The sequence below is a fragment of the Schistocerca gregaria genome, chromosome 4, assembly GCF_023897955.1.
Source record: "Schistocerca gregaria isolate iqSchGreg1 chromosome 4, iqSchGreg1.2, whole genome shotgun sequence".
In the NCBI taxonomy this organism is placed as follows: Eukaryota; Metazoa; Arthropoda; class Insecta; order Orthoptera; family Acrididae; genus Schistocerca; species Schistocerca gregaria.
Window position 1 is genome coordinate 217975348 of NC_064923.1, and position 26390 is coordinate 218001737.

Consider the following 26390-nt stretch of genomic DNA (forward strand, 5'->3'; position numbering starts at 1 on the left):
TGGAATGTTGTCTACTCCTGTGGCCTTGTTTTGACTCAGGTCTTTGAGTGCTCTGTCAAACTCTTCACGCAGTATCGTATCTCACATTTCATCTTCATCTATATCCTTTTCCATTTCCATAATATTGTCCTCAAGTACATCGCCCTTGTATAGACCCTCTGTATACTCCTTCCACCTTTCTGCTTTCCCCTCTTTGCTTAGAACTGAGTTTCCATCTGAGCTCTTGATATACAAGTGGGTTTCTTTTCTCCAAACGTTTCTTTAATTTTCCTGTAGGCAGTATCTATCTTACCCTTTGTGAGATAAGCCTCTAGCCGTGCCTGCTTAGCCATTTTGCACTTACTGTCAATCTCATTTTTGAGACGTTTGTATTCCTTTTTGCCTGCTTTATTTACTGCATTTTTATATTGTCTCCTTTCATCAGTTAAATTCAATATTTCTTCTGATACCCAAGGATTTCTACTAGCCCTTGTCTTTTTACGTACTTGATCGTCTGCTGCCTTCACTACTACATCCCTCAGAGCTACCCATTTGTCTTCTACTGTATTTCTTTCCCCCATTCCTGTCAATTGTTCCTGTATGCTGTCCCTGAAACTCTGTACAACCTCTGGTTTAATCAGTTTATCCAGGTCCCATCTCCTTAAATTCCCACCTTTTTGCAATTTCTTCAGTTTTAATCTACAGTTCATAACCAATAGATTGTGGTCAGAGTCCACATCTGCCCCTGGGAATGTCATACAATTTTAAACCTCGTTCCTAAATCTCTGTCTTACCATTATATAATCTATCTGATACCTTTTAGTATCTCCAGTATTCTTCCATGTATACAACCTTCTTTTATGATTCTTGGATCAAGTGTTAGCTATGATTAAGTTATGCTCTGTGCAAAATTCTAACAGACGGCTTCCTCTTTCATTTCTTACCCCCAATCCATATTCACCTACTATGTTTCCTTCTCTCCCTTTTCCTACACTCGAATTCCAGTCACTCGTGACTATTAAATTTTCATCTCCCTTCACTACCTGAATAATTTCTTTTATCTCATCATACATTTCTTCAATTTCTTCGTCATCTGCAGAGCTAGTTGGCATATAACCTTGAACTACTGTAGTAGGCATGGGCTTCGTGTCTATCTTGGCCACTGTAATACGTTCACTATGCTGTTTGTAGTAGCTTACCCGCACTCCTATTTTTTTTTATTCATTATTTAACCTACTCCTGCATTACCCCTATTTGATTTTGTATTTATAACCCTGTATTCACCTGACCAGAAGTCTTGTTCCTCCTGCCCCTATATCTAACTTTAACCTATCAATTTCCCTTTTTAAATTTTCTAACCCACCTGCCTGATTAAGGGATCTGACATTCCATACTCCGATCCGTAGAATGCCAGTTTTCTTTCTCCTGATAACGATGTCCTCTTGAGTACTCCCCGCCCGGAGATCCTAATGAGGGTCTATTTTACCTCCGGAATATTTTACCCAAGAGGACGCCATCATCATTTAACCATACAGTAAAGCTGCATGCCCTCGGGAAAAATTACGGCTGTAGTTTCCCCTTGCTTTCAGCCATTCGCAGTACCAAAACAGCAAGGCCGTTTTGGTTAATGTTACAAGGCCAGATCAGTCAATCATCCAGACTGTTGCCCCTGCAACTACTGAAAAGGCTGCTGCCCCTCTTCAGGAACCACATGTTTGTCTGGCCTCTCAACAGATACCCCACCGTTGTGGTTGCACCTACGGTACAGCTATCTGTATTGTTGAGGCACGCAAGCCTCCCCACCAACGGCAAGGTCCATGGTTCATTGGGGGAGGCAATGCTGATTATTAATAAAAATTTAAGCTATGGTGGGGTTTCGAACCCAGGACCAAGAACATTTTGATTACTATGCTACGCCTAGACCATGGGTTCTGTGTCCCTGATAATGGCCTCCAAATCTACCTGCAGGTGTACAGTTGAACATCCCTCTCCCATCCCCCCACCCTCCTCCCCACCACTGCTGAGGATTAGATCCCATAGAGGTATCAGCTTGCGAGGATGTTCATTGCTACTTTGCACTCACTGTTCCAAATAGTCCTACACTTTTTTCTATAGAATTAAGAGTGGGTGATTTAGTGAGGTAGCCAATGTGTTGATAGGGTGCCCAAGTGTTCCTTACACCAGAATCATACTCGTGTATTCCTGTGGACATGACTATTGTCATCTTGGATGGTATGAATGCTCAAAGCATACTTATCGTGAACATGTAGAAGAAATAGCACCACTTGGTCACCAAAGCTGTTGAAATAAACATTATGGTTCAGGTTCGTAGTAAACTGAAACGTCACAGAACCATTTTCACTCTAAACCACACCCTATACTAACTGGATGTCAAAGACATTATTGGCACATCAGTACACTAGATGCCTTGCACCATTGGAATCGAGGCAAAATTGTGAATTGTTGAACCATACTACATGCCTTCATTCAGCTACTGCCCAGTTTCTGTGTTATGTGGCTGTTTGAAGATGTGCAGCTGTAGGCAATGGCCTTTTGCAGTTCCATGACAAGTAACAATATTATGAAAAGCATATATGGTGAGTAGCAAGTTTCCTTCTCATATAATCTCTATTACCTGTTGGTTAGGGTTTTTTTTATGACCACTGTTCTTATTCCATGTTACGGGCTCTGCGAGTGGTACATCTTTGCCTATAGACGCATTGGACAGATCATCTTGATATACCTAAGGCATCAGTCATAGTTTGGTCATAGTTATTCCAAACTTTACAGCTCATTTCTGCTATTAGTCGGAAGAATGGCAGTTCAAACCCAAGCAGGCCATACCAATTTAAGTTTTCCATGATTTCCCTAAATTGCTCTAGGCAAATGCTAGGATGATTCCTTTGGAAGGGCAAGGCCAATTTTCTTCCCTATCCATGACAATCTGAGCTTGTGCTCTGCTTTTAATGACCTTAATATTGACACGACATTAAACTCAATCTTCCTTCTTTCTTTTTTCCTTTCTTCTATTCTGTTATCTCTCTTTGTTAAACCATATTACTGCGTTGATTCCATACATATGACTGGCAAATGCATACCAATGCTGGTTGCAGTTCTACACCACCTATACCACTCCAAAGCTGCTAGTCTGCTTTTTAACGGGGAGACTAATATTTTGTCTGATGAAATGACTTTGAGTTTAGTTATAGTGATGGAAAATTTAAGATGCTTTGTGCATATCTGTACGGAGGTAGATCACTGCCCAGGTGAACGACAGAGTTGTCGTGCGGAAACATTGCACATCGAGAAGTGCAATTGCCAGCATTGTCCCTTTGGCAGAACAACAGCTGTTAAAAATAAAAGACAGAACTCACCATACAGCTGTGGTGTTGAGTGGTTGATAGCCAGATAAAAAAAGACTGAAAACATTGCCAAGCTTTCATAAAAGATAAAGGAATTATCTGAAGTTCTGCTAAGATAGTTAGGTTTAAAATTATGTTTTGTCTTTTCCTTCGAGAAGTTAACATTGAGGTGTTATCTTGCTTTGGTATTGTTCAGGTGGAATGCACATACTGTTATCTTACATAGATTTAGAGAGTCTGTCCCTGTCTTGTAATACAAATTCTGGGTTTATGGATTCCAGGACAAGGAATTTTCTCCTTATTTTTGAATGTTGGTGCTAAGTCACCCACATAGCAGAAAGAGGGATAGGAAAAACTGAGCTGTTAAAACCAATACTGGTATTTTGGTTCTGAATGACATGTATGTTTCAGTGTATGTTGGTCTTGATTGTAACAGGTGTTTTTATTTTTTACAAATAACCAGATAAAAGAAACCTAAATATCAATTAGCCATTGCAGCAGTGCTAATTTTTTTTAATTTTTAAACAAACTTTTTTTTATTTGTTAAATTTCCATTGCTTTGAAATATTGTGTTATTATAGAAAACGGGAAAAGCGACGAGTGCTAGTTTAGTAACTGTCAACACAGATGAGCAACAAACATGTGGCATGAAAATTGATGCAGCATTGCAGAGACAGTTATGTACCCATTACTATGTGACATGATCTATTAAATAGTACACATATACATGCAATATGCAAGACTCGCCCCATTTGATCTGTATGGTAATTTGTCACTGACATCGTCAAACATAAGATGACAATGCTCCATTCACTTTAAAAGATTAAAAATGGGAGAAGCCTCAACAAACTTGTGACCTATAAGCAGAAATCTTAAAATTTAACAGTTCATTCATAGTTACAATACAAATAGACAGCAGCTGATCTAGTGCCTGTGTCTACATAATATGCCTTTGTCTGCTTGTAGGTCTTGAAAACAGACAAATTAACACAAAGAATAGAGTTCTTCAACATCAGTTTTCATCCTTTAGGACTGACTACTCATAATGTTCAAATAATGGTATGATCCCTGATTACATGATTTTTAAGCAGAGTTTCAAAAACTTAGAATTATAATGAGAATACCGGCGATTTTTTGTAGCAGGCAACCTCTTAGCACTTTTTGGGAAAAGTAACGCCTTTGAAAAACTCACACGATCAATGCTAAAAATTCGCCAATTTTACACTTCTTTGTAGTAATATCTACTTCAGTTCTAAGTTCTTACTCGATGTCTCATTTGACGTCGTCCCTTTTTCTTCCTATTGACATTTGATGTGACTGAACGAGTTATAAGTGGCACAAAAGACAAATGGTTTGCACCATGGGTGGTGGTGGTGGTGGTGGTGGTGGTGGTGGTGTAGTTAATAGAATATTGTAGGCTGTCATGGGGAGGGGAGATGAGAGAGAGGAAATGCTGACATAAAAGGTGTTGCTAACACAACTTGCAATATTTAGGTTCACAGCACAGTTACGATACAACTACTGCTAGGTTGCAGAAGTAATGGAAAAACAAGAGAGCCAGTAAGAATTGTTCCAGACCAAGCCAAGACGTGATGGAGGGGCTCAGCCATCACCTTTTCTTGCGTCACTTACAGCTCAGTCTTATCTTTTGGCATGTATTTCCGATGTACTGTATTCAGCAACAATATAAATCGTCAACATTTTTAATTCAAACACTGAGTCTCGGAGAATATTTTTGGTCATAGTAGAGGAAACTTGACCTATTTCCAGCTAGTGAACTATTATAGGCTGGTGACTTCTTAAGTCACCCAGTACCCGGCACAGGCACCACAGCGCACTGACACGCATAAAATGAGCTCGCCTGCTGGATGTGTGGAGAGGGGTAGTGGCTCTTCAGTGATGGGAGTGCAGGTAGAGGTCAAAGCATTTTGTGAAGTGCTGAAAATATACTTTTTTGCAGATGATGTGCTTTGACAGGGATGTCACATGGAAATAGAACAATGGTTTTGCGAAAGCGCATTTTAAAGACTTTTGTGTTCATATATGACATGATACAATTGCAACAGCTATATACACTACTCATGTATATACTTTGCACCACGCACAATCGATAGTAAAGCTGGCAGCAGTGATATAGGGTGTGAAGTGAAACTATAGCACCTGAGCTTTCTTTCAAATTTACATTTTACACAGTGTACAGAAATTCACAGAGCCGACTCCTAATGAACTTTTAGCATCAATTGGGGAATTAAACTCATTTTTTCATGTCCCTATTTCTCTCATTAGCCTAAAATAACACTTTAATGGTGTTGAGCATATGAAGTGTGGCTTGTAAGAAAGGTGTTAAACAATAACAGCAGTGGTGACAAAGTGTGTCATTGAGCAAATGTCCGCATTTATTCTTATGGTTAAACCACTTAGCTGCTGTGATCTTTTTGGTTTAATTCAACATGTTCATCAATTTTTGTTTTTTTACTGGATGAGCACAAAATATTATCTCTCAGAAACCCTTGTTTTAAACATATAATTTGCAGTCGTAGCACGTCAGAAAGTGACTCGATTACCTTGTATCCAGATACCAGTTTCGATTTTTGATGAGTTTTAACTTGCTGTTATACATCTGTACTGAACCGATGTACTTCATTACCACAAATTATTGTATAAATATACACTCCTGGAAATGGAAAAAAGAACACATTGACACCAGTGTGTTAGACCCACCATACTTGCTCGGGACACTGCGAGAGGGCTGTACAAGCAATGATCACACGCACTGCACAGCGGACACACCAGGAACCGCGGTGTTGGCCGTCGAATGGCGCTAGCTGCGCAGTATTTGTGCACCGCCGCCGTCAGTGTCAGCCAGTTTGCCGTGGCATACGGAGCTCCATCGCAGTCTTTAACACTGGTAGCATGCCGCGACAGCGTGGACGTGAACCGTTTGTGCAGTTGACGGACTTTGAGCAAGGGCGTATAGTGGGCATGCGGTAGGCCGGGTGGATGTACCGCTGAATTGCTCAACACGTGGGGCGTGAGGTCTCCACAGTACATCGATGTTGTCGCCAGTGGTCGGCGGAAGGTGCACGTGCCCGTCGACCTGGGACCGGACCGCAGCAACGCACAGATGCACGCCAAGACCGTAGGATCCTACGCAGTGCCGTAGGGGACCGCACCGCCACTTACCAGCAAATTAGGGACACTGTTGCTCCTGGGGTATCGGCAAGGACAATTCGCAACCGTCTCCATGAAGCTGGGCTACGGTCCCGCACACTGTTAGGCCGTCTTCCGCTCACACCCCAACATCGTGGTGTCGCGACAGGCGTGAATGGAGGGACGAATGGAGACGTGTCGTCTTCAGCGATGAGAGTCGCTTCTGCCTTGGTGCCAATGATGGTCGTATGCGTGTTTGTCGCTGTGCAGGTGAGCGCCACAATCAGGACTGCATACGACCGAGGCACACAGGGCCAACACCCGGCATCATGGTGTGGGGAGCGATCTCCTACACTGGCCGTACATCTCTGGTGATCGTCGAGGGGACACTGAATAGTGCATGGTACATCCAAACCATCATCGAACCCATCGTTCTACCATTCCTAGACCGGCAAGGGAACTTGCTGTTCCAACAGGACAATGCACGTCCGCATGTATCCCGTGCCACCCAACGTGCTCTAGAAGGTGTAAGTCAACTACCCCGGCCAGCAAGATCTCCAGATCTGTCCCCCATTGAGCATGTTTGGGACTGGATGAAGCGTCGTCTCACGCGGTCTGCACGTCCAGCACGAACGCTGGTCCAACTGAGGCGCCAGGTGGAAATGGCATGGCAAGCCATTCCACAAGGCTACATCCAGCATCTCTACGATCGTCTCCATGGGAGAATAGCAGCCTGCATTGCTGTGAAAAGTGGATATACACTGTACTAGTGCCGACATTGTGCATGCTCTGTTGCCTGTGTCTATGTGACTGTGGTTCTGTCAGTGTGATCATGTGATGTATCTGACCCCAGGAAAGTGTCAATAAAGTTTCCCGTTCCTGGGACAATGAATTCACGGTGTTCTTATTTCAGTTTACAGGAGTGTAGTTTTGTACATCTAGTTTCCTTCACTTAGAAGGATTTTATACAAAGTATTAGAGAGGATTGCGAATTTTAATCATATATACCAATTTACATGTGCTTCTGCTCCTATTTTTGGCATTTTAACTTTTTCATCGGTTCTGCATTTTGCACGATTTTGCGTTTCTTAAGTTTGGATAGCATGAAAACGTAAAATAGGTGGTCCCTCTGTTTGTTTGATTCCTGCATTTATCACAGTAAATAATATGAATAAAAAACCTAAAGTCAGTTATTTTGAGCGGTCTCAATAGTCCAATTATACTCAGTTATATATATATATATATATATATATATATATATATATATATATATATATATATATATATAATCCCGGGAGCGGAAAGACTTCCCTTAGGGGAAAAAATGGACAGGTGTACACTCGCGCGCACACACACACACACACACACACACACACACACACACACACACACACACATATCCATCCGCACATACACAGACACAAGCAGACACAGCAGAAATATGTCTGCTTGTGTCTGTGTATGTGCGGATGGATATGTGTGCGTGTGTGTGTGTGTGCGCGAGTGTACACCTGCCCTTTTTTTCCCCCTAAGGGAAGTCTTTCCGCTCCCGGGATTGGAATGACTCCTTACCCTCTCCCTTAAAACCCACATCCTTTCGTCTTTCCCTCTCCTTCCTGAAGAAGCAACCATCGGTTGCAAAAGCTAGTAATTCTGTGTGTGTGTTTGTGTGTTTTGTTCTTGTGCCTGACTGCCAGCGTTTTCCTGCTTGGTAAGTCTTGGAATCTTTGTTTTTAATAGAGAAAGAAACTTCCACATGGGAAAAATATATTAAAAACAAAGATTCCAAGACTTACCAAGCGGGGAAGCGCCGGCAGACAGGCACATGAACAAAACACACAAACACACACACAGAATTACGAGCTTTCGCAACTGGCAGTTGCTTCATCAGGAAAGAGGGAAGGAGAGGGAAAAATGAAAGGATGTGGGTTTTGGGGAGAGGGTAAGGAGTCATTCCAATCCCGGGAGCGGAAAGACTTCCCTTAGGGGAAAAAAAGGACAGGTGTACACTCGCACACACACACACACACACACACATATCCCAATGTGTGTGTGTGTGTGTGTGTGTGTGTGTGTGTGTGTGTGTGTGTGTGCGCGAGTGTACACCTGTCCTTTTTTTCCCCTAAGGGAAGTCTTTCCGCTTCCGGGATTGGAATGACTCCTTACCCTCTCCCCTAAAACCCACATCCTTTCATTTTTCCCTCTCCTTCCCTCTTTCCTGACGAAGCAACTGCCAGTTGCGAAAGCTCGTAATTCTGTGTGTGTGTTCATATATTTAAAACTGAAAACCAGTTGTTTGAACAATAACTGCCACCTCTAAGCAGAAATTGACACTAACAGTGAGAAGAGGCAAGCCACAAACTGAAATATTTTGCAGACAATAGACAACATTGAGTTTACTCTTTCTTTACTTGAATGATTTGTTTGTACCTATCCAAAGCTTACTTTCCAAGAATAATTTGTAAACATATCTTTAAGAAGAGCAAATTGTTTTTTGTTTGCTACTCAGTTTTTGAGATTGATCAGGAGTCCATCCAGCCAAATGGTATTAAAGATGCCACCATAGGTTTACTAAAGCTTCTGTTGATGACAGTATTTGTGAACATTTGATTTTGAAACCTGTCCAACAGTCATAGAACGTGATTTAAATATCGTATTTGGACATGTATAAAGTATTAGGCAAGAAATGGCAAAGAAAGTTATGCTGTATTCTGTTTGTAAACTAATATTTTATTTTGTTGAAGCCATTTAAAGTTCTTGAAACACACAGAACAACAGGCTGCAGCTCATGGTGGGCTGCCTGAGTTGCATAATCAGCTGATGTCAAACCTCTACTGTAGCCACTGTATGCTGTATGGGAAATGCTTTAGAAGTTTTGTGTTGGTGTAAGACTGAGATAGAAAGGGAAAATTGATTTTATTATTACATAAAATGAAACTATTATATTTTGCTCGAGAATTCTTGGTACATAAAAATCGTTTTCCAACTTTTTCAGTGGAAGAACATTGTACCTGAACCGTCGGTAAATAGCTAGCCGATAGAAGTGTAATAGTGACTTTCAATAAAATATTTAATTCAAGCTGGGCATCAACAACTATTTTCTTGCTTTGAGCTAGCATATACCTTGCACAACTAGTATTGTTAGTAAAAACTAGTTCATGTTGTCAGTAGCAGAGAGACTTTTTGCTGATACTGTGCTGTTCTTGAATATTCTGCCTGTGCAGTTAACAGATGAACACCGTTGTTGGTTATGATACAGACATTCATCATAGTTGCATGATGTTGTCAACATGTAAACACAAAGTCATTAAATGCCATTATGATCAAGCAACACATCCTGCCAGCCCTGAAAGAAGAGTATATGCACTGCAGCAATTTATAAAACTATAAAGAGTGAAAATAACCTTACTGGTGCAACTCATCTGCAGTCTACACTAGCACTGAAAGCATTTTTCCGTACTCTGAGTACACTTTAACACATGTAAAGAATTAAACAATAACAAAAAACTGACAAGTCAGGACAAAATCAGTGCTCTTCTTCTGCTCTTCTGCTTTCCAAAAAACTTTTTCAAGAAATTTAATAAAGCTGGTGAAGACAAATAATGTCAGTTATGAAGCAGCAAGAAAAATTAGTATCTGAGAAATGTTTATCTGAGAAATATTTGAAGTTCTATGTTGCATGTTGGCATTGCAAAATTCATTTCTGCTTCTTTCATTGAAACATATGGTGCTGTTCCATTTTGTGATATTAAATGTTTGAGGAATTTCACTTATTTTTAAGTAAACTCTTGACTTTTCCAAATTTATAGTAACTTCTGATTTCCAGAATGCTTCTAAAACCTGATGTAAATGTTGATATGTTGTTCTCAGAATGTCAAACTAATCCCTATATCTCCCACATAATTGGTAATATTTTGCAGTGATTTGTTTCGCCATATTTGGTCAGCACATACATATGTAAGTGCTGCTGACAAGTGTAACCTGAACAACATTCTCTTGAATTCATCATGTCTTCCATTTTAAGGAAACAATGTGTACTTTCTGCTCTCTGAATGCAGTTGTATCTGCCAATAGCTGCTGGTCAAGTCACAACTGGTTAAATATTTTGTGCTTTTTAATGTTTCTATAATGACTTCTAGAGCTTGTGTTGATTTCTTTACAATAATATACTGTAGTTTACAGGTCTTGGACTCTTGAAGGTTCTGACAGACCCATATTTCTTGCCTACAACATGTATCAGATACCACTATTCATTCGCAGAGCACTCTGTGGCGGTGTTAATTTAACATACAATGAATTTTGTCACAAATTACCTTTCTCTCTGGTGATGGAATAGGATAACTCTTACTTCTGAATTGTTCAAGTTTTTTAACATTCAGAAATGGACAAATCCCTTTATAAGTTCTGCCTTTTGGAGAAAATGTTCAAGTAGCATCTTAGCAATTCACTAAGTTCTTCCTTCTTTGCTACATGCAAGTTCACAAACTCTTTCATCTTCTGATGGCTAGCACTGACAGCATTCTGAGTGAAATATTCTGTTTTGGAATTAATCCTGTCTTTATGTCATAGCAGAGTACTGTCTTCCTCTTACTTACATGTCGTAAACATCCACAAATTCAGGCATACAGTACCAACATTATTGCCATCGAAATATCCTTTAAAATAAATAACCTACTCACTACCCTACATGCATGCAGCCATGATAAAAATCTAACCTACAGTTCATTTCTGTCCGCCAATCACTGCCCAATATCAGTCCCCTTATTGAAGTTTTTGGTACCAAAAAGCTATGCTTGTTGTCTTCCATTTGTGTGTTGAAGTTCAAAAGCACTTGTCCAATAATATTCACAGAAAAACTGGCGACTTTTCTCATTGTTCAAACTGCACAAACCATTTTTCCAAAACCGCCCTTAATTGTGCACCAGAATGTAATTATGAGTCAGTATCAATTAAAGGCATCAAGGTTTACTCCATTATTCTCTCATTTTTTGCAGTACATCTTTCTACACATTAAAATCCAGCTGGTACCATATTTCCTTAAGACCGGTAGGCTATGACCCATTTTTTGATTTTTGAGTCTCATCTGAAACTAGTCTCACCACGTGTGTTGATAATGAAGACCAAGCTCGTTAAAGACAGGAAATATGAAGGAAGGGGGGGGGGGGGGAGAGGAGAGAGAGAGAGAGCACTTGGCGTTGTGGATGCAGAATTGAGAAAACTCAGTACAACTAACATTATACTGGGTGAAAATAGTGGAGTAGGTGACAGTTCACACTAAAAGAATGTCCAACTATCTGTATTCTCGAATTTTGTTACTATTAAAGGTGGCTGGGTACATAGTTATGAATTGATCAATCTGGATATCGTGCATTAAGTTCCACTTAAAGGAGGAAAATGGTCATCAAGAATCAAAATAACACAATAGGTGGATAATCCTTGACATATTTTCACTAATTAATATGTGACTGATTTACTATCTGTTTATTTCTTCCATCTGTACAACTTCTCTCTACTTTTTCTTCTCTCTTCCTCATTCTTACCAACTTTTATAACTCCACTAGCTGTCAACCTCAGCTGTGCTCATATACCAGTAGTTTCGTTATGATGAGTGTTGGTGAGTAAGTAGGCTATTGCACGTGCAATAACATAAGCTTCCCTCTGCCTATTTGGGTAAGCATAGCTTGTTAAGGGGCATGGACAGGAGCATGCATCAATGCATTGTGATACTGAAGTAGTTATATGTTATGCAACAAATTAATAATTTTTCAACACAATTCATGTTCATGGATATATGGGTGTATGTTGTTGTTATTTTTTAAAATAGCCTATTTTCTTCCTCAAGCTTGAACCCATTTCATTGAAATCAGTTTACAGTTTAGTTGTTAAAACATACGAAACATAATTATTTCCACATTTCTAATATTAGTATGAAAGTGTGGATTAAATATGTGAGGATTTTATAAGCCTTCTATTTGTTGCATTTGTAATCTCTCCCGTTCTTCCTAGTTTCAACTATTGTCCATGATAAGCAAAGCCTTTTCTGAAAAATTTGAGAGGTGCAAAGATTACAATAAACTTTCTAGCTTACTTAGCTTTTCATGTAGAGTTGGCACCAGTTCTTCTTGTCTAGGGGTCTGATTCTTGAAGGTGAAATTCTCACATTTTATGTCCTCATGGTTGTATTATTCTAAATAAATTTGAAGCTTGCTGTTGCAGAATTTTTGTTGTTATGTTAATATATTTTGTCACATTTTAGTGTAACATACAGTCTTTTGAATTTTCACATTAACAAAGCCGAAATTATGTTGTTTGCCCAAAATACAAAACTATGTGCAATCACATCAGAGACATGCTCTCTACTACCTCAGTGTGCGGTAATAACCATTTCCAAAGGGTTTACAGTTTTCCTTGACAAATGCATTTCTATTGATTTCTATTATTATTTCATAAATGAATCAAGAAATAGACATAGTAAACAGTACTAGATTGCATAATTAATAATAGAAATTTTGAGTGTGCCAAATATTTCATAATTTCAAACGTTTCTAAAAAAATTAATAATAATAATTTTAATTGTACATTCAGAGCTACTACCTATCGATTGTAACATCAAAAATGAAGTAATTCCTTTTCATAAATTTTAGCTTGAAATATAACATATTGTGCATAAAATTATATTAAAGTTTTCAGAAAAGCAGCTGAGATAATATTGAACTGCCCAAAATTTGAAAAAATAATACTGGTACTGACGACTACTGTTGAGGAAAAGTAATGCTAGAAGTGGATGTCCAGTTACATATTGTATTGTATTATGTTGAACATACCAACCGAAAAAAGCATTTTCACAAATACGATATAATTCAAAAGTTATATAAGAAACAGCCTTTACAAAGAGTAATAATTTTTCTGTAATTCATGTAATATTCTTCAAATCAATAAATATCTTGTACTGCACACTCTATAAAGTAGCGTATGCTGTTCCCTAGATTTCAGCAATTTAGTCATGAAAACATAACACTCATAGCCGGGCCACTTTTGCATTTATAATATGAATGACGTCTGCAGATTTTCTTTTATCTCGTCTGTTGTTACAAATCTTCATCCTTTCAATGAGGTTTTCAACTTTGGAACTAAAACAAAGATAGGCAGGGACCAAGCTTGAAGAGTATGGAGGATGAGGCAGCACAGTGATTACTTTTTTTGTGCAATATTCATGCATTAAAAGGAATGATTATGTGGGCGCATTTTCGAGATGCCTGGGCCATGAATTGTCTCGCTCCATTTCTGGCCTTTGCCGTCTCACATTTTCTAGCAGGCATTGCAACGTGTCCCAATAGTACCATTGATTAACAGCTTGTCGTGTTGCACTAATTCATGATGAACGAACCCTTCAAAATTAGAGAAAACTATCAGCATAGCTTTGATATTTGTCCTGACCAGACAAGCTTTTTTTGGTCTTGGAGAACATTTCCTGACCCATCATGAATATTGAACATTGGTCTTAACATCATCACCATAGACCCATGTCCCATCAGCAGTTACGATTCTCTTAAGTGTTCCAGCATAACGTCAAGTGCGAGTATGATGGTCAAGAACATTAGAGCAGGGAGGGCTGTGAAGGAAACGTCAGCCAATAGTACGCTGACTGACACCTCTCTAGGGCGACAATGAGACAGCAGCGGCGTCTACAAGAAGAGGACGTAAGTGCCTCGTTGACTGGCCACAGTTCAGTTGAAGACTAACCTTCTATGAATGCTACAGCAATGAATTATGAACAGTATTATTTCACTTGTATTAGAAATGTTATACTGAAGAGATGTTCTTATTTTGTCTGTTGCCCATTGCTTGCGACATCTCATTGTAAATTTCTCAAACTTAAGTATTGCCATTTACCTTACTGTAATAAAAATTCACTAATAGGATTTGCTTGAATTGATGTCTAGCGATCCGAGAAAGCATGTTTCCTAGGCACCCTATATTAGACAAGTGGACAGGACACAACATTTAAGAACATCTCGTACTCATTTGTGTGGTACGAACGTTCTTGTCAGATTGTGAGGCAAAGGTCTTTCTGGTCGTGGCACACGAGCCATGGGACGAACTTGATGGCAACATGATGTGTTCCAAGATGATGTGCCAGAATTAAGATGTGATCCAGCTGAACGTTACATCCTTGTGCAATCTCTTGGAGAGTCAGTCTTCGATTGGCATGCACAGTTTTGTTGACGTTCCTGACATGAGTGTTGTCAGTAGATGTCAAAGGGCAACCTGAACAAGGCTCATCTTTAACTTCCAAACATCCATTTTTGAACCGTGTGAACCATCAGTAACACTGAGTACAGCTTAAGCACTCACCGCCATAAGCTTCCTGTGTCATTCAGTGTGTCTTTGTGAAAGGTTTCTTGAGTTTGAAGCAAAATTTAGTGCAGACGCGTTGCTCCTGTAACGGTGCCATCTAGAAGTTCGCAAATTGTGCAACACCACATTCTACGCAGCACAGCACTGAACATTAACTAACAGACATACAAAAATGAAACTTCCAGCAATTACAAATTAAACATCGGTGTGTGCAGGGATTCTAACCGCATTTTGCTTCAACACAAAATTGATGCAAAATTATGAATGTTCCAGAATTTTTTGAACAAACCTCATATTAGCATGAATTTTTACACATCTTTTTCCTCAATTGTTGTCTGTTTTAGCTATTGTTAATTCCCTGCAGCGAATAATTTCCACACAGCTTTCTCTTTCTTTTTTACTTGTTGTGAAAGTTGTGAAAGTTAATGTTTCTCAATATTGTATTCATTGCCTCAAACCTTGCTGTGATGGTCACGATGTAGAGATCATATTAAATACTATTAACTAAAACAGCCTTGCTGTTGTGGTACTGCGAATGGCTGAAAGCAAGGGGAAACTACAGCCGTAATTTTTCCCGAGGGCATGCAGCTTTACTGTATGGTTAAATGATGATGGCGTCCTCTTGGGTAAAATTTTCCGGAGGTAAAATAGTCCCCCATTCGGATCTCCGGGCGGGGACTACTCAAGAGGACGTCGTTATCAGGAGAAAGAAAACTGGCATTCTATGCATCGGAGCGTGGAATGTCAGATCCCTTAATCGGGCAGGTGGGTTAGAAAAATTAAAAAGGGAAATTGATAGGTTAAAGTTAGATATAGGGGGAATCAGTGAAGTTCGGTGGCAGGAGGAACAAGACTTCTGGTCAGGTGAATACAGGGTTGTTGTTGTTGTTGTTGTTGTTGTTGTTGTTGTTGTCTTCAGTCCTGAGACTGGTTTGATGCAGCTCTCCATGCTACTCTATCCTGTGCAAGCTGCTTCATCTCCCAGTACCTACTGCAACCTACATCCTTCTGAATCTGCTTAGTGTACTCATCTCTCGGTCTCCCTCTACGATTTTTACCCTCCACGCTGCCCTCCAATGCTAAATTTGTGATCCCTTGATGCCTCAAAACATGTCCTACCAACCGATCCCTTCTTCTAGTCAAGTTGTGCCACAAACTTCTCTTCTACCCAATCCTATTCAATACCTCCTCATTAGTTACGTGATCCACCCACCTAATCTTCAACATTCTTCTGTAGCACCACATTTCGAAAGCTTCTATTCTCTTCTTGTCCAAACTATTTATTGTCCATGTTTCACTTCCATACATGGCTACACTCCAGACAATTACTTTCAGAAACGACTTCCTGATACATAAATCTATATTCGATGTGAACAAATTTCTCTTCTTCAGAAACGCTTTCCTTGCCATTGCCAGTCTACATTTTATATCCTCTCTACTTCGACCATCATCAGTTATTTTACTTCCCAAATAGCAAAACTCCTTTACTACTTTAAGTGTCTCATTTCCTAATCTAATTCCCTCAGCATCACCCGATTTAATTTGACTACATTCCATTATCCTCGTTTTGCTTTTGTTAATGTTCATCTTATATCCTCCTTTCAAGACACTGTCCATTCCGTTTAACTGCTCTTCCAAGTCCTTTGCCGTCTCTGACAGAATTACAATGTCATCGGCGAACCTCAAAGTTTTTACTTCGTCTCCATGAATTTTAATACCTACTCCAAATTTTTCTTTTGTTACTGCTTGCTCAATATACAGATTGAATAACATCGGGGAGAGGCTACGACCCTGTCTCACTCCTTTCCCAACCACTGCTTCCCTTTCATGCCCCTCGACTCTTATTACTGCCGTCTGGTTTCTGTACAAATTATAAATAGCCTTTCGCTCCCTGTATTTTACCCCTGCCACCTTTAGAATTTGAAAAAGAGTATTCCAGTCAACATTGTCAAAAGCTTTCTCTAAGTCTACAAATGCTAGAAACGTAGGTTTGCCTTTTCTTAATTTTTCTTCTAAGATAAGTCGTAAGGTCAGTATCGCCTCACGTGTTCCAACATTTCGACGGAATCCAAGCTGATCTTCCCCGAGGTCTGCATCTACCAGTTTTTCCATTCGTCTGTAAAGAATTCGCGTTAGTATTTTGCAGCCGTGGCTTATTAAACTGATAGTTCGGTAATTTTCACATCCATCAGCACCTGCTTTCTTTGGGATTGGAATTATTATATTCTTCTTGAAGTCTGAGGGTATTTCGCCTGTCTCGTACATCTTGCTCACCAGCTGGTAGAGTTTTGTCATGACTGGCTCTCCCAAGGCCGTCAGTAGTTCTAATGGAATATTGTCTACTCCGGGGACCTTGTTTTGACTCAGGTCTTTCAGTGCTCTGTCAAACTCTTCACGCAGTATCGTATCTCCCATTTCGTCTTCATCTACATCCTCTTCTATTTCCTTAATATTGTTCTCAAGTACATCGCCCTTGTATAAACCTTCTATATACTCCTTCCACCTTTCTGCCTTCCCTTATTTGCTTAGAACTGGGCTGCCATCTGAGCTCTTGATATTCATACACGTGGTTCTCTTCTCTCCAAAGGTCTCTTTAATTTTCCTGTAGGCAGTATCTATCTTACCCCTAGTGAGATAAGCTTCTACATCCTTACATTTGTCCTCTAGCCATCCCTGTTTAGCCATTTTGCACTTCCTGTCGATCTCATTTTTGAGACGTTTGTATTCCTTTTTGCCTGCTTCATTTACTGCATTTTTATATTTTCTCCTTTCATCAATTAAATTCAATATTTCTTCTGTTACCCAAGGATTTCTAGCAGCCCTCGTCTTTGTACCTACTTTATCCTCTGCTGCCTTCACTACTACATCCCTCAGAGCTACCCATTCTTCTTCTACTGTATTTCTTTCCCCTATTCCTGTCAGTTGTTCCCTTATGCTCTCCCTGAAACTCTGTACAACCTCTGGTTTAGTTAGTTTATCCAGGTCCCATCTCCTTAAATTCACCCCTTTTTGCAATTTCTTCAGTTTTAATCTACAGTTCATAACCAATAGATTGTGGTCAGAGTCCACATCTGCCCCTGGAAATGTCTTACAACTTAAAACCTGGTTCCTAAATCTCTGTCTTACCATTATATAATCTATCTGATACCTTTTAGTATCTCCAGGGTTCTTCCACGTATACAACCTTCTTTCATGATTCTTAAACCAAGTGTTAGCTATGATTAAGTTGTGCTCTGTGCAAAATTCTACTAGGCGGCTTCCTCTTTCATTTCTTAGCCCCAATCCATATTCACCTACTATGTTTCCTTCTCTCCCTTTTCCTACACTCGAATTCCAGTCACCCATTACTATTAAATTTTCGTCTCCCTTCACTATCTGAATAATTTCTTTTATTTCATCGTACATTTCTTCAATTTCTTCATCATCTGCAGAGCTAGTTGGCATATAAACTTGTACTACTGTAGTAGGTGTGGGCTTCGTATCTATCTTGGCTACAATAATGCGTTCACTATGCTGTTTGTAGTAGCTTACCCGCATTCCTATTTTCCTATTCATTATTAAACCTACTCCTGCATTACCCCTATTTGATTTTGTGTTTATAACCCTGTAGTCACCTGACCAGAAGTCTTGTTCCTCCTGCCACCAAACTTCACTAATTCCCACTATATCTAACTTTAACCTATCCATTTCCCTTTTTAAATTTTCTAACCTACCTGCCCGATTAAGGGATCTGACATTCCACGCTCTGATCCGTAGAACGCCAGTTTTCTTTCTCCTGATAACGACATCCTCCTGAGTAGTCCCCGCTCGGAGATCCGAATGGGGGACTATTTTACCTCCGGAATATTTTACCCAAGAGGATGCCATCATCATTTAATCATACAGTAAAGCTACATGTCCTCGGGAAAAATTACGGCTGTAGTTTCCCCTTGCTTTCAGCCGTTCGCAGTACCAGCACAGCAAGGCCGTTTTGGTTAATGTTGCAAGGCCAGATCAGTCAATCATCCAGACTGTTGCCCCTGCAACTACTGAAAAGGCTGCTGCCCCTCTTCAGGAACCACACGTTTGTGTGGCCTCTCAACAGATACCCCTCCGTTGTGGTTGTACCTACGGTACGGCCATCTGTATCGCTGAGGCACGCAAGCCTCCCCACCAACGGCAAGGTCCATGGTTCATGGGGGGAGGGAATACAGGGTTATCAATACAAAATCAAATAGGGGTAATGCAGGAGTAGGTTTAATAATGACGACAAAAAAAAATTTTATAGGAGTGCGGGTGAGCTACTGCAAACAGCATAGTGAACGTATTATAGCGGCCAAGAGAGACACGAAGCCCATGCGTACTACAGTAGTACAAGGTTATATGCCAACTAGCTCTGCAGATGATGAAGAAATTGAAGAAATGTATGATGAGATAAAAGAAATTATTCAGGTAGTGAAGGGAGGCGAAAATTTAATAGTCATGGGTGACTGGAATTCGACAGTAGGAAAATGGAGAGAAGGAAACATAGTATGTGAATATGGATTGGGGCTAAGAAATGAAAGAGGAAGCCGTCTGTTAGAATTTTGCACAGAGCATAACTTAATCATAGCTAACACTTGGTTCAAGAATCATAAAAGAAGTTTGTATACATGGAAGAATCTTGGAGATAGTAGAAGGTATCAGATAAATTATATAATGGTAAGACAGAGATTTAGGAACCAAGTTAAAATTGTAGGACATATCCAGGGGCAGGTGTGGACTCTGACCACAATCTATTGGTTATGAACTGTAGATTAAAACTGAAGAAATTGCAAAAAGGTGGGAATTCAAGGAGATGGGACCTGGATAAACTGACTAAACCAGAGGTTGTACAGAGTTTCAGGGAAAGTATAAGGGAACAATTGACAGGAATGGGGGAAAGAAATACAGTAGAAGACGAATGGGTAGGTCTGAGGGATGAAGTAGTGAAGGCAGCAGAGGATCAAGTAGGTAAAAAGGTGAGGGCTAGTAGAAATCCTTGGGTAACCGAAGAGATACTGAATTTAATTGATGAAAGGAGAAAATACAAAAATTCAGTAAGTGAAGCAGGCAAAAAGGAATACAAACGTCTCAAAAATGAGATTGACAGTAAGTGCAAAATGGCTAGAGGACAAATGTAAGGATGTAGAGGCTTATCTCACTAGGGGTAAGATAGATACAGCCTGCAGGAAAATTGAAGAGACCTTTGGAAAACAGAGAGCCACTTGTATGAATATCAAGAGCTCAGATGGAAACCCAGTTCTAAGCAAAAAGGGGAAAGCAGAAAGGTGGAAGGAGTATATAGAGGGTCTATACAAGGGCGATGTACTTGAGGACAATATTATGGAAATGGAAGAGGATGTAGATGAGGATGAAATGGGGGATACGATACTGCGTGAAGAGTTTGACTGAGCACTGAAAGACCTGAGTCGAAACAAGGCCATGGGAGTAGACAACATTCCATTAGAACTACTGACGGCCTTGGGAGAGCCAGTCCTGACAAAACTCTACCATCTGGTGAGCAAGATGTACGAGACAGGCGAAATACCCTCAGACTTCAAGAAGAATATAATAATTCCAATCCCAAAGAAAGCAGGTGTTGACAGATGTGAAAATTACCGAACTATCAGTTTAATAAGCCACAGCTGCAAAATACTAACGTGAATTATTTACAGACGAATGGAAAAACTAGTAGAAGCTGACCTCGGGGAAGATCAGTTTGGATTCCTTAGAAATGTTGGAACACGTGAAGCAATACTGACCTTACGAATTATCTTAGAAGAAAGATTGAGGAAAGGCAAACCTATGTTTCTAGCATTTGTAGACTTGGAGAAAGCTTTTGACAATGTTGACTGGAATACTCTCTTTCAAATTCTGAAGGTGGCAGGGGTAAAATCCAGGGAGTGAAATGCTATTTACAATTTGTACAGAAAGCAGATGGCAGTTATAAGAGTTGAGGGACATGAAAGGGAAGCAGTGGTTGGGAAGGGAGTGAGACAGGGTTGTAGCCTCTCCCTGATGTTATTCAATCTGTATGTTGAGGTAGCAGTAAAGGAAACAAAAGTAAAATTCGGAGTAGGTATTAAAATCCAGGGAGAAGAAATAAAAACTTTGAGGTTCACCGATGACATTGTAATTCTGTCAGCGACAGCAAAAGACCTGGAAGAGCAGCTGAACGGAATGGACTGTGTCTTGAAAGGAGAATATAAGATGAATATCAACAAATGCAAAACGAGGATAATGGAATGTAGTCGAATTAAGTCGGGTGATGCTGAGGGAATTAGATTAGGAAATGAGACACTTAAAGTAGTAAAGGAGTTTTGCTATTTGGGGAGCAAAATAGCTGATGATGGTCGAAGTAGAGAGGATATTAAATGTAAAATGTAGACTGGCAATGGCAAGGAAAGCATTTCTGAAGAAGAGAATTTTGTTAACATCGAGTATAGATTTAAGTGTCAGGAAGTCATTTCTGTAAGTATTTGTATGGAGTGTAGCCATGTATGGAAGTGAAACATGGACAATAAATATCTGGACAAGAAGAGAATAGAAGCTTTCGAAATGTGGTGCTACAGAAGAATGTTGAAGATTAGGTGGGTGGATCACGTAACTAATGAGGAGGTATTGAATAGGATTGGGGAGAAGAGAAGTTTGTGGCACAACTTGACTAGAAGAAGGGATCGGTTGGTAGGACATGTCCTGAAGCATCAATGGATCACAAATTTAGCATTGGAGGGCAGCATGGAGGGTAAAAATCCTAGAGGGAGACCAAGATATGAATACACTAAGCAGATTCAGAAGGATGTAGGTTGCAGTAGGTACTGGGAGATGAAGGAGCTTGCACAGGATAGATTAGCATGGAGTGCTGCATCAAACCAGTCTCTGAAGACCACAACAGCAACAACTATTTTTGAGATATCATTCTGTCTATAACCTACATTGCTATCATCTGTGTGATGAAGTGTGTCCATACTGTTAATAGCATGTTACACTGTGTGTGCTCTAACTGTTCACTATAATAATCACTAAAAAGAAAAAGAATGTTAAAATGATCAGTAACAAGAAAAATAATGTTAGAACTCAACTTTTCCTCCCTTTCGTGTTTGTTATTGCTATTTGTCTCTTTGTCTTTGTCTTTAGGTTTGATACTCCTGCTTGGGATGAAGGAGCACCCTTTCCCGGTTGCCGTGAAATTACATCATTTTTTGCATGGCTTGACTACTGCAACCAGGTTTGGATAGCTCTGTCATATATTATTGAATATGGTATGATTAGTGAAATACTTTGTAATCATACTCTTCATTGTTGTTGTGTTATTTAGTGATGTACTCTTGTTTTGAGTTCATCATAACTTGTATGGCAAGAAATTTCTTTGATCTTTAATATCTCATAAACCAGGATGTTAGATTTAGTTGCTGTTTATACTTAAATAGGGTTTCCACAAGTTCTGGATATTAAGGAATTTCAAATGTATTAGGGAAATCAGGAAAATATCAGCAAAATTAAAAAAAAAAACACTAGAATAATCTAAACATCTTGTTCAGTACATGAAATGTTTTGTTTACTGAGATGTCATGCATCATTGCTGGCTGGACACAGCTGAGTACGTGTGCCACTTCCCTACTCCATCATTCTTACTGCTTCTTCCCTCCTACCATTCTCCTCAGCTTGCAGTCAGTTCTGTCACCACCTTTTGCCACTAGCCTAGCAGCTGTCAACGAGAGGCACGGAGGTGTGAGAAGGGGTTTGTTTGGATCTGATTCTCAGAGATTGTTGACGCAGCGGCCGGAAACGGCAGTCATGTGTGCACGAGTTGTGTCTGAGTAACTGTGTGAATGTGTGTATGCTCTCATTGTCTGACAAAGGCTATGGCCAAAAATTTACTTGTAAGAATGTGATTGTCTTTTCCACGTGGCTGTCTGCGGCTCAGTGATCATCTTTACGGTGAGTTGCTATCTATCCTCATTAGTATTGATTCTCAGAGTATTTGTGCTAGTTATCTGTTGCATGGATTGATCACTGCAGTCTCATTTCATCAACATGGTGCCTGTGACACATGAATAGCTGGCCACACTAGTGGACGTCCACGATGGCCCATAACCTCAGGTCATTTCTGTGGGTATCTCTAATGGATTGGGTCTGCCAATCTGAGGCCCATCATTTCCCACTAACGTGCAAGCTCTGCCCATCAGATGTAGTCTCACTGTTCTGCCTGCAGGTCAGGTCTGTTTGTGTGTGGCACAATGCAGTGGATTTTTGTAGTTTATCCATGGACCCAGGACTGCGGTTCTCCTCGGCAGGCCAGAGGCCATGGGCGAGGGATTTCAGGACTGTCTCACTGCAAGTGCATTGTACAGCGCAGTGCTTTATAGACATTTTATTTATTCTTGTACATTTTGGCACGTTGAAAATAATTTGTGTGTTAGAAAGTATTAACGATAAGAAAAAGAAAATTGTGGCAGTCGTTGGCAGTTTGTACGCTACATACTCATATATTTCTCGAATGAAAAATTACACAATATCTATAAAATAATAGACATAACAGAGTGACTGATAACCGACAATAACAAACATAGTAGAACCAACATTTTATTGGTGGCCACCTATAGTGTTGGTTTACACAGCTCTTCCGTGTCTTACATACTTCTTTCAAGAGGCCTATGTTTTTCTGGGGTTATTTCTGAAATCAGTGAAGGGATTTTGGATCTGTCTTGTGACTCCAAGACATTGCATATTTTTGTCACCAAATGTGTTTTGTTTTATTGAAATAAAATAACAACAGTGGTCTTAAAGAAATACATATACCATTTGGCTTGCTTTCTCCATCTAAAAACGGTTCATTAAAATAGCTGTTGATGTTAGTACTTAAGATTCTTGCTCACATGGGGGAGAAATAAGGAAGTCCTTACATTTTTTTGTCTGCTTATGGCTTTACTTACCCTTGAGATCTCAAAATCTGTCAGGGAAAAATGCTAAAACTTGTCTGGAAATTAGGGAAATATCATAGCATTTCACCTGGGAAAACTTGTGGCAACCCTGTTAAATTACATTGTTTTCCTTTGCAAAATAGTTTTGCATGTAGACATAAAACATTTGTTTATTGTTATGCTGTAACAGAAATTAAGGGTTGAATGGGGTAATAGAAATTAAGGACTGAACAGAGAAAATGTAAAACCAAATGTAATTACAACACTATCTCACATTTATTTTCTCTAATACAGCTGATGTATCATCTCCAACCCTGTTATACAAAAGATAAATATTACAGCCAAATAATATTGGCTGGATCCCATTTCATTGTTGTCTATATGACAGCTGCTTTTCGAAACTGTGAATAAGAACAGGTGCTGTTAAATATATAGTAGACTAAGATACTTATAGAAGCAGCTATTACTGATGAAAGAAAAAAATATTTCATCTGCAATCTCCCTCTTGTATTGCTTCTTTTGATTGGATTACAAAAGACAGATTTGTTTACTTGTCATATTGCTAATGTGTGCCACAGCGTATGATATTTATAAGTACAACTTACTCCATAATATTTGATGCTTGTTTGAATGTAGGTTAGCTCCTTTTTTGAACTTTCCTTGTCTGTGGCATATTTTATGTTACTGGACACTTGAAAATGACAAACCATGAAAACTGCATTCACAACTAACAATTACATTGACTGTCATGAGTGGTACTTATTTGGATTAAACATTTTATAAAAACTATAGATCCTTGATTTGTAAACCTACTTGTTTTCAGTTGTTGGTTGGGATGGCCCTTTCTTCCACTGTGACACTGACATGTATATATTGGTTCAGTTACAGTCCAATGCAGAGAAAAGTAAATGTAAATGATTGGTTTATTTGAAATCGGTATAAATTTGAATTCTTGTATGAAGCAAATGTTCGAAAATGATGTAAGTGTTCAGTCGTTACAGTTTTCAATTGTGCAATTGCAGAAAAATGAGAGTATGAAGATAACAAACCAGTACGTATTGGTTAGATACCACATTTCCTCAGTTAAGATGGCAGATGGTACAGTAACTAACAACAGAGAGAAAATTGTTCAACCATTCGAAGATATCTGTAAATGTTTTTTTGTATTTAAAGAAGGAGTCAACGAGACAGATAGTTAATAATTAAAATAATGATATCTCAAAACTAATGTCAAAGTATATGTATTAAGACATTTGAGATACAGAGAAGGGAAATATACCAGGAGGTGAAGAGGTTTCAGAATAAATGATGTGAAGGATGAGAATCATCCAGAATAAGACAAGTGCTGTAACTGTTATTCTTCATAAGTGAGGAGACAGATAAGACCTAAAAAAGCAATGGACATATAAATTTTCCTCTACATAATGTACAGGGTATTTACTAAAATTATCATTAGCCACATATAAAACATTGGATTTTAATGAAGCAAAAGAATGAGCTGGCTGTAAGAGTGCGTATATCACAACTGATGTTTGCAAATCACAAAAAATTATAAAAGAATGTTAGGTATGTTTAATCCTTCATCAGAAATAGAAAACTCACACACATTCACACAAGCATGACTCACACACATGGCCAGTTGTCCCTGGGCACTAAGGACTGACTGCAGCTGCATTTGAGGTAAGCAACAGTATTTGCTTGGGTGGGTAGTGGGGATACAGAAGAGACATGGAGTCAGGAGGGGGAGGGATATCAGTGTAGAGGTGGAGGAAGATCGTAATGCTGCCTGTGGGAGTGTGGAGGGATGTCGTGGGGTTCAAGATAGTGCTGTTGCGTACAGCATTGGAGCATCTGGAGGCCGTGCTGGGGGGAGGGGGGGGGGGGTGATTAAGGGGTGAGGGGAAGAGGAGAGGAGAGAATTACAGAAGAGAAAAGGAACATGCAGGTGCATTGGTAGGATAGGAGGCAAGTTGTATGGTACAGGAGTTGGAGCAGGGAAGGGGGTAAGCAGGTGGTTGCTATTGTAGATGGAGATGCCATTGACGGTGACAAACATATCACTGGGTGGGAAAGGAGTGGGAACTGTAGAGAATCTAGTTAATTTTTAGGCATTTTATCCCTATTGACAGTAGTGTCCGATTCATTATGTATTTTCCCTCCAGTTTTTTCTAGGCCTGGCTCACTCAGTAGTCACACTTTGTATATTTTTACAAACATCCTTTGCGTCTACTCAATTTTATTATGACAACCCAACAGTGTGGTTTGCTCTTAACATGGGTGACTTCCTGAAAGCTGATAGTCAGTAAGTCTATATTATGGAAATGTAATCATTGTGAGGACTTGTCTGGTGGATATTATTTTAATTCTCATTTTCTAATACATTGATTTGTTACATGAGCTAGAGATCAATTTTATACATGTGGTGTGTGTTCTTTCAGACATGTCCAAAAGAACAGACAGTATTTTGATCCTGCAGCCACTGTGAATCGAAACATATAGGAGTTAAAGATGCTAGCTGCCAGTGGGCATTGATTTATATCAATGGGGCAAGTAATAAATTGGTGCTGGACTGGAATTTGAACCTGGGGTACCTCCTTACTTGACAGATGTGCTGACC

The 26390-nt window shown here is 39.5% G+C and overlaps 1 protein-coding gene across 4 annotated transcripts in view; it reads left to right on the forward strand.

The window, feature by feature from the left end:
• The window catches only part of LOC126267093 (FHF complex subunit HOOK interacting protein 2A-like), a 227057-nt gene that overhangs the window by 94581 nt on the left and 106086 nt on the right, over nt 1-26390 (forward strand). For 3 of the 4 annotated variants that reach the window (XM_049971961.1, XM_049971960.1, XM_049971962.1), the window contains exon 7: nt 21987-22077. The exons of the other annotated variant lie outside the window; for it this stretch is intronic. In XM_049971961.1, coding sequence (XP_049827918.1) covers nt 21987-22077 — 91 coding nt within the window. The remainder of the gene's footprint in view (nt 1-21986; nt 22078-26390) is intronic. 4 annotated transcript variants of the gene reach the window in all.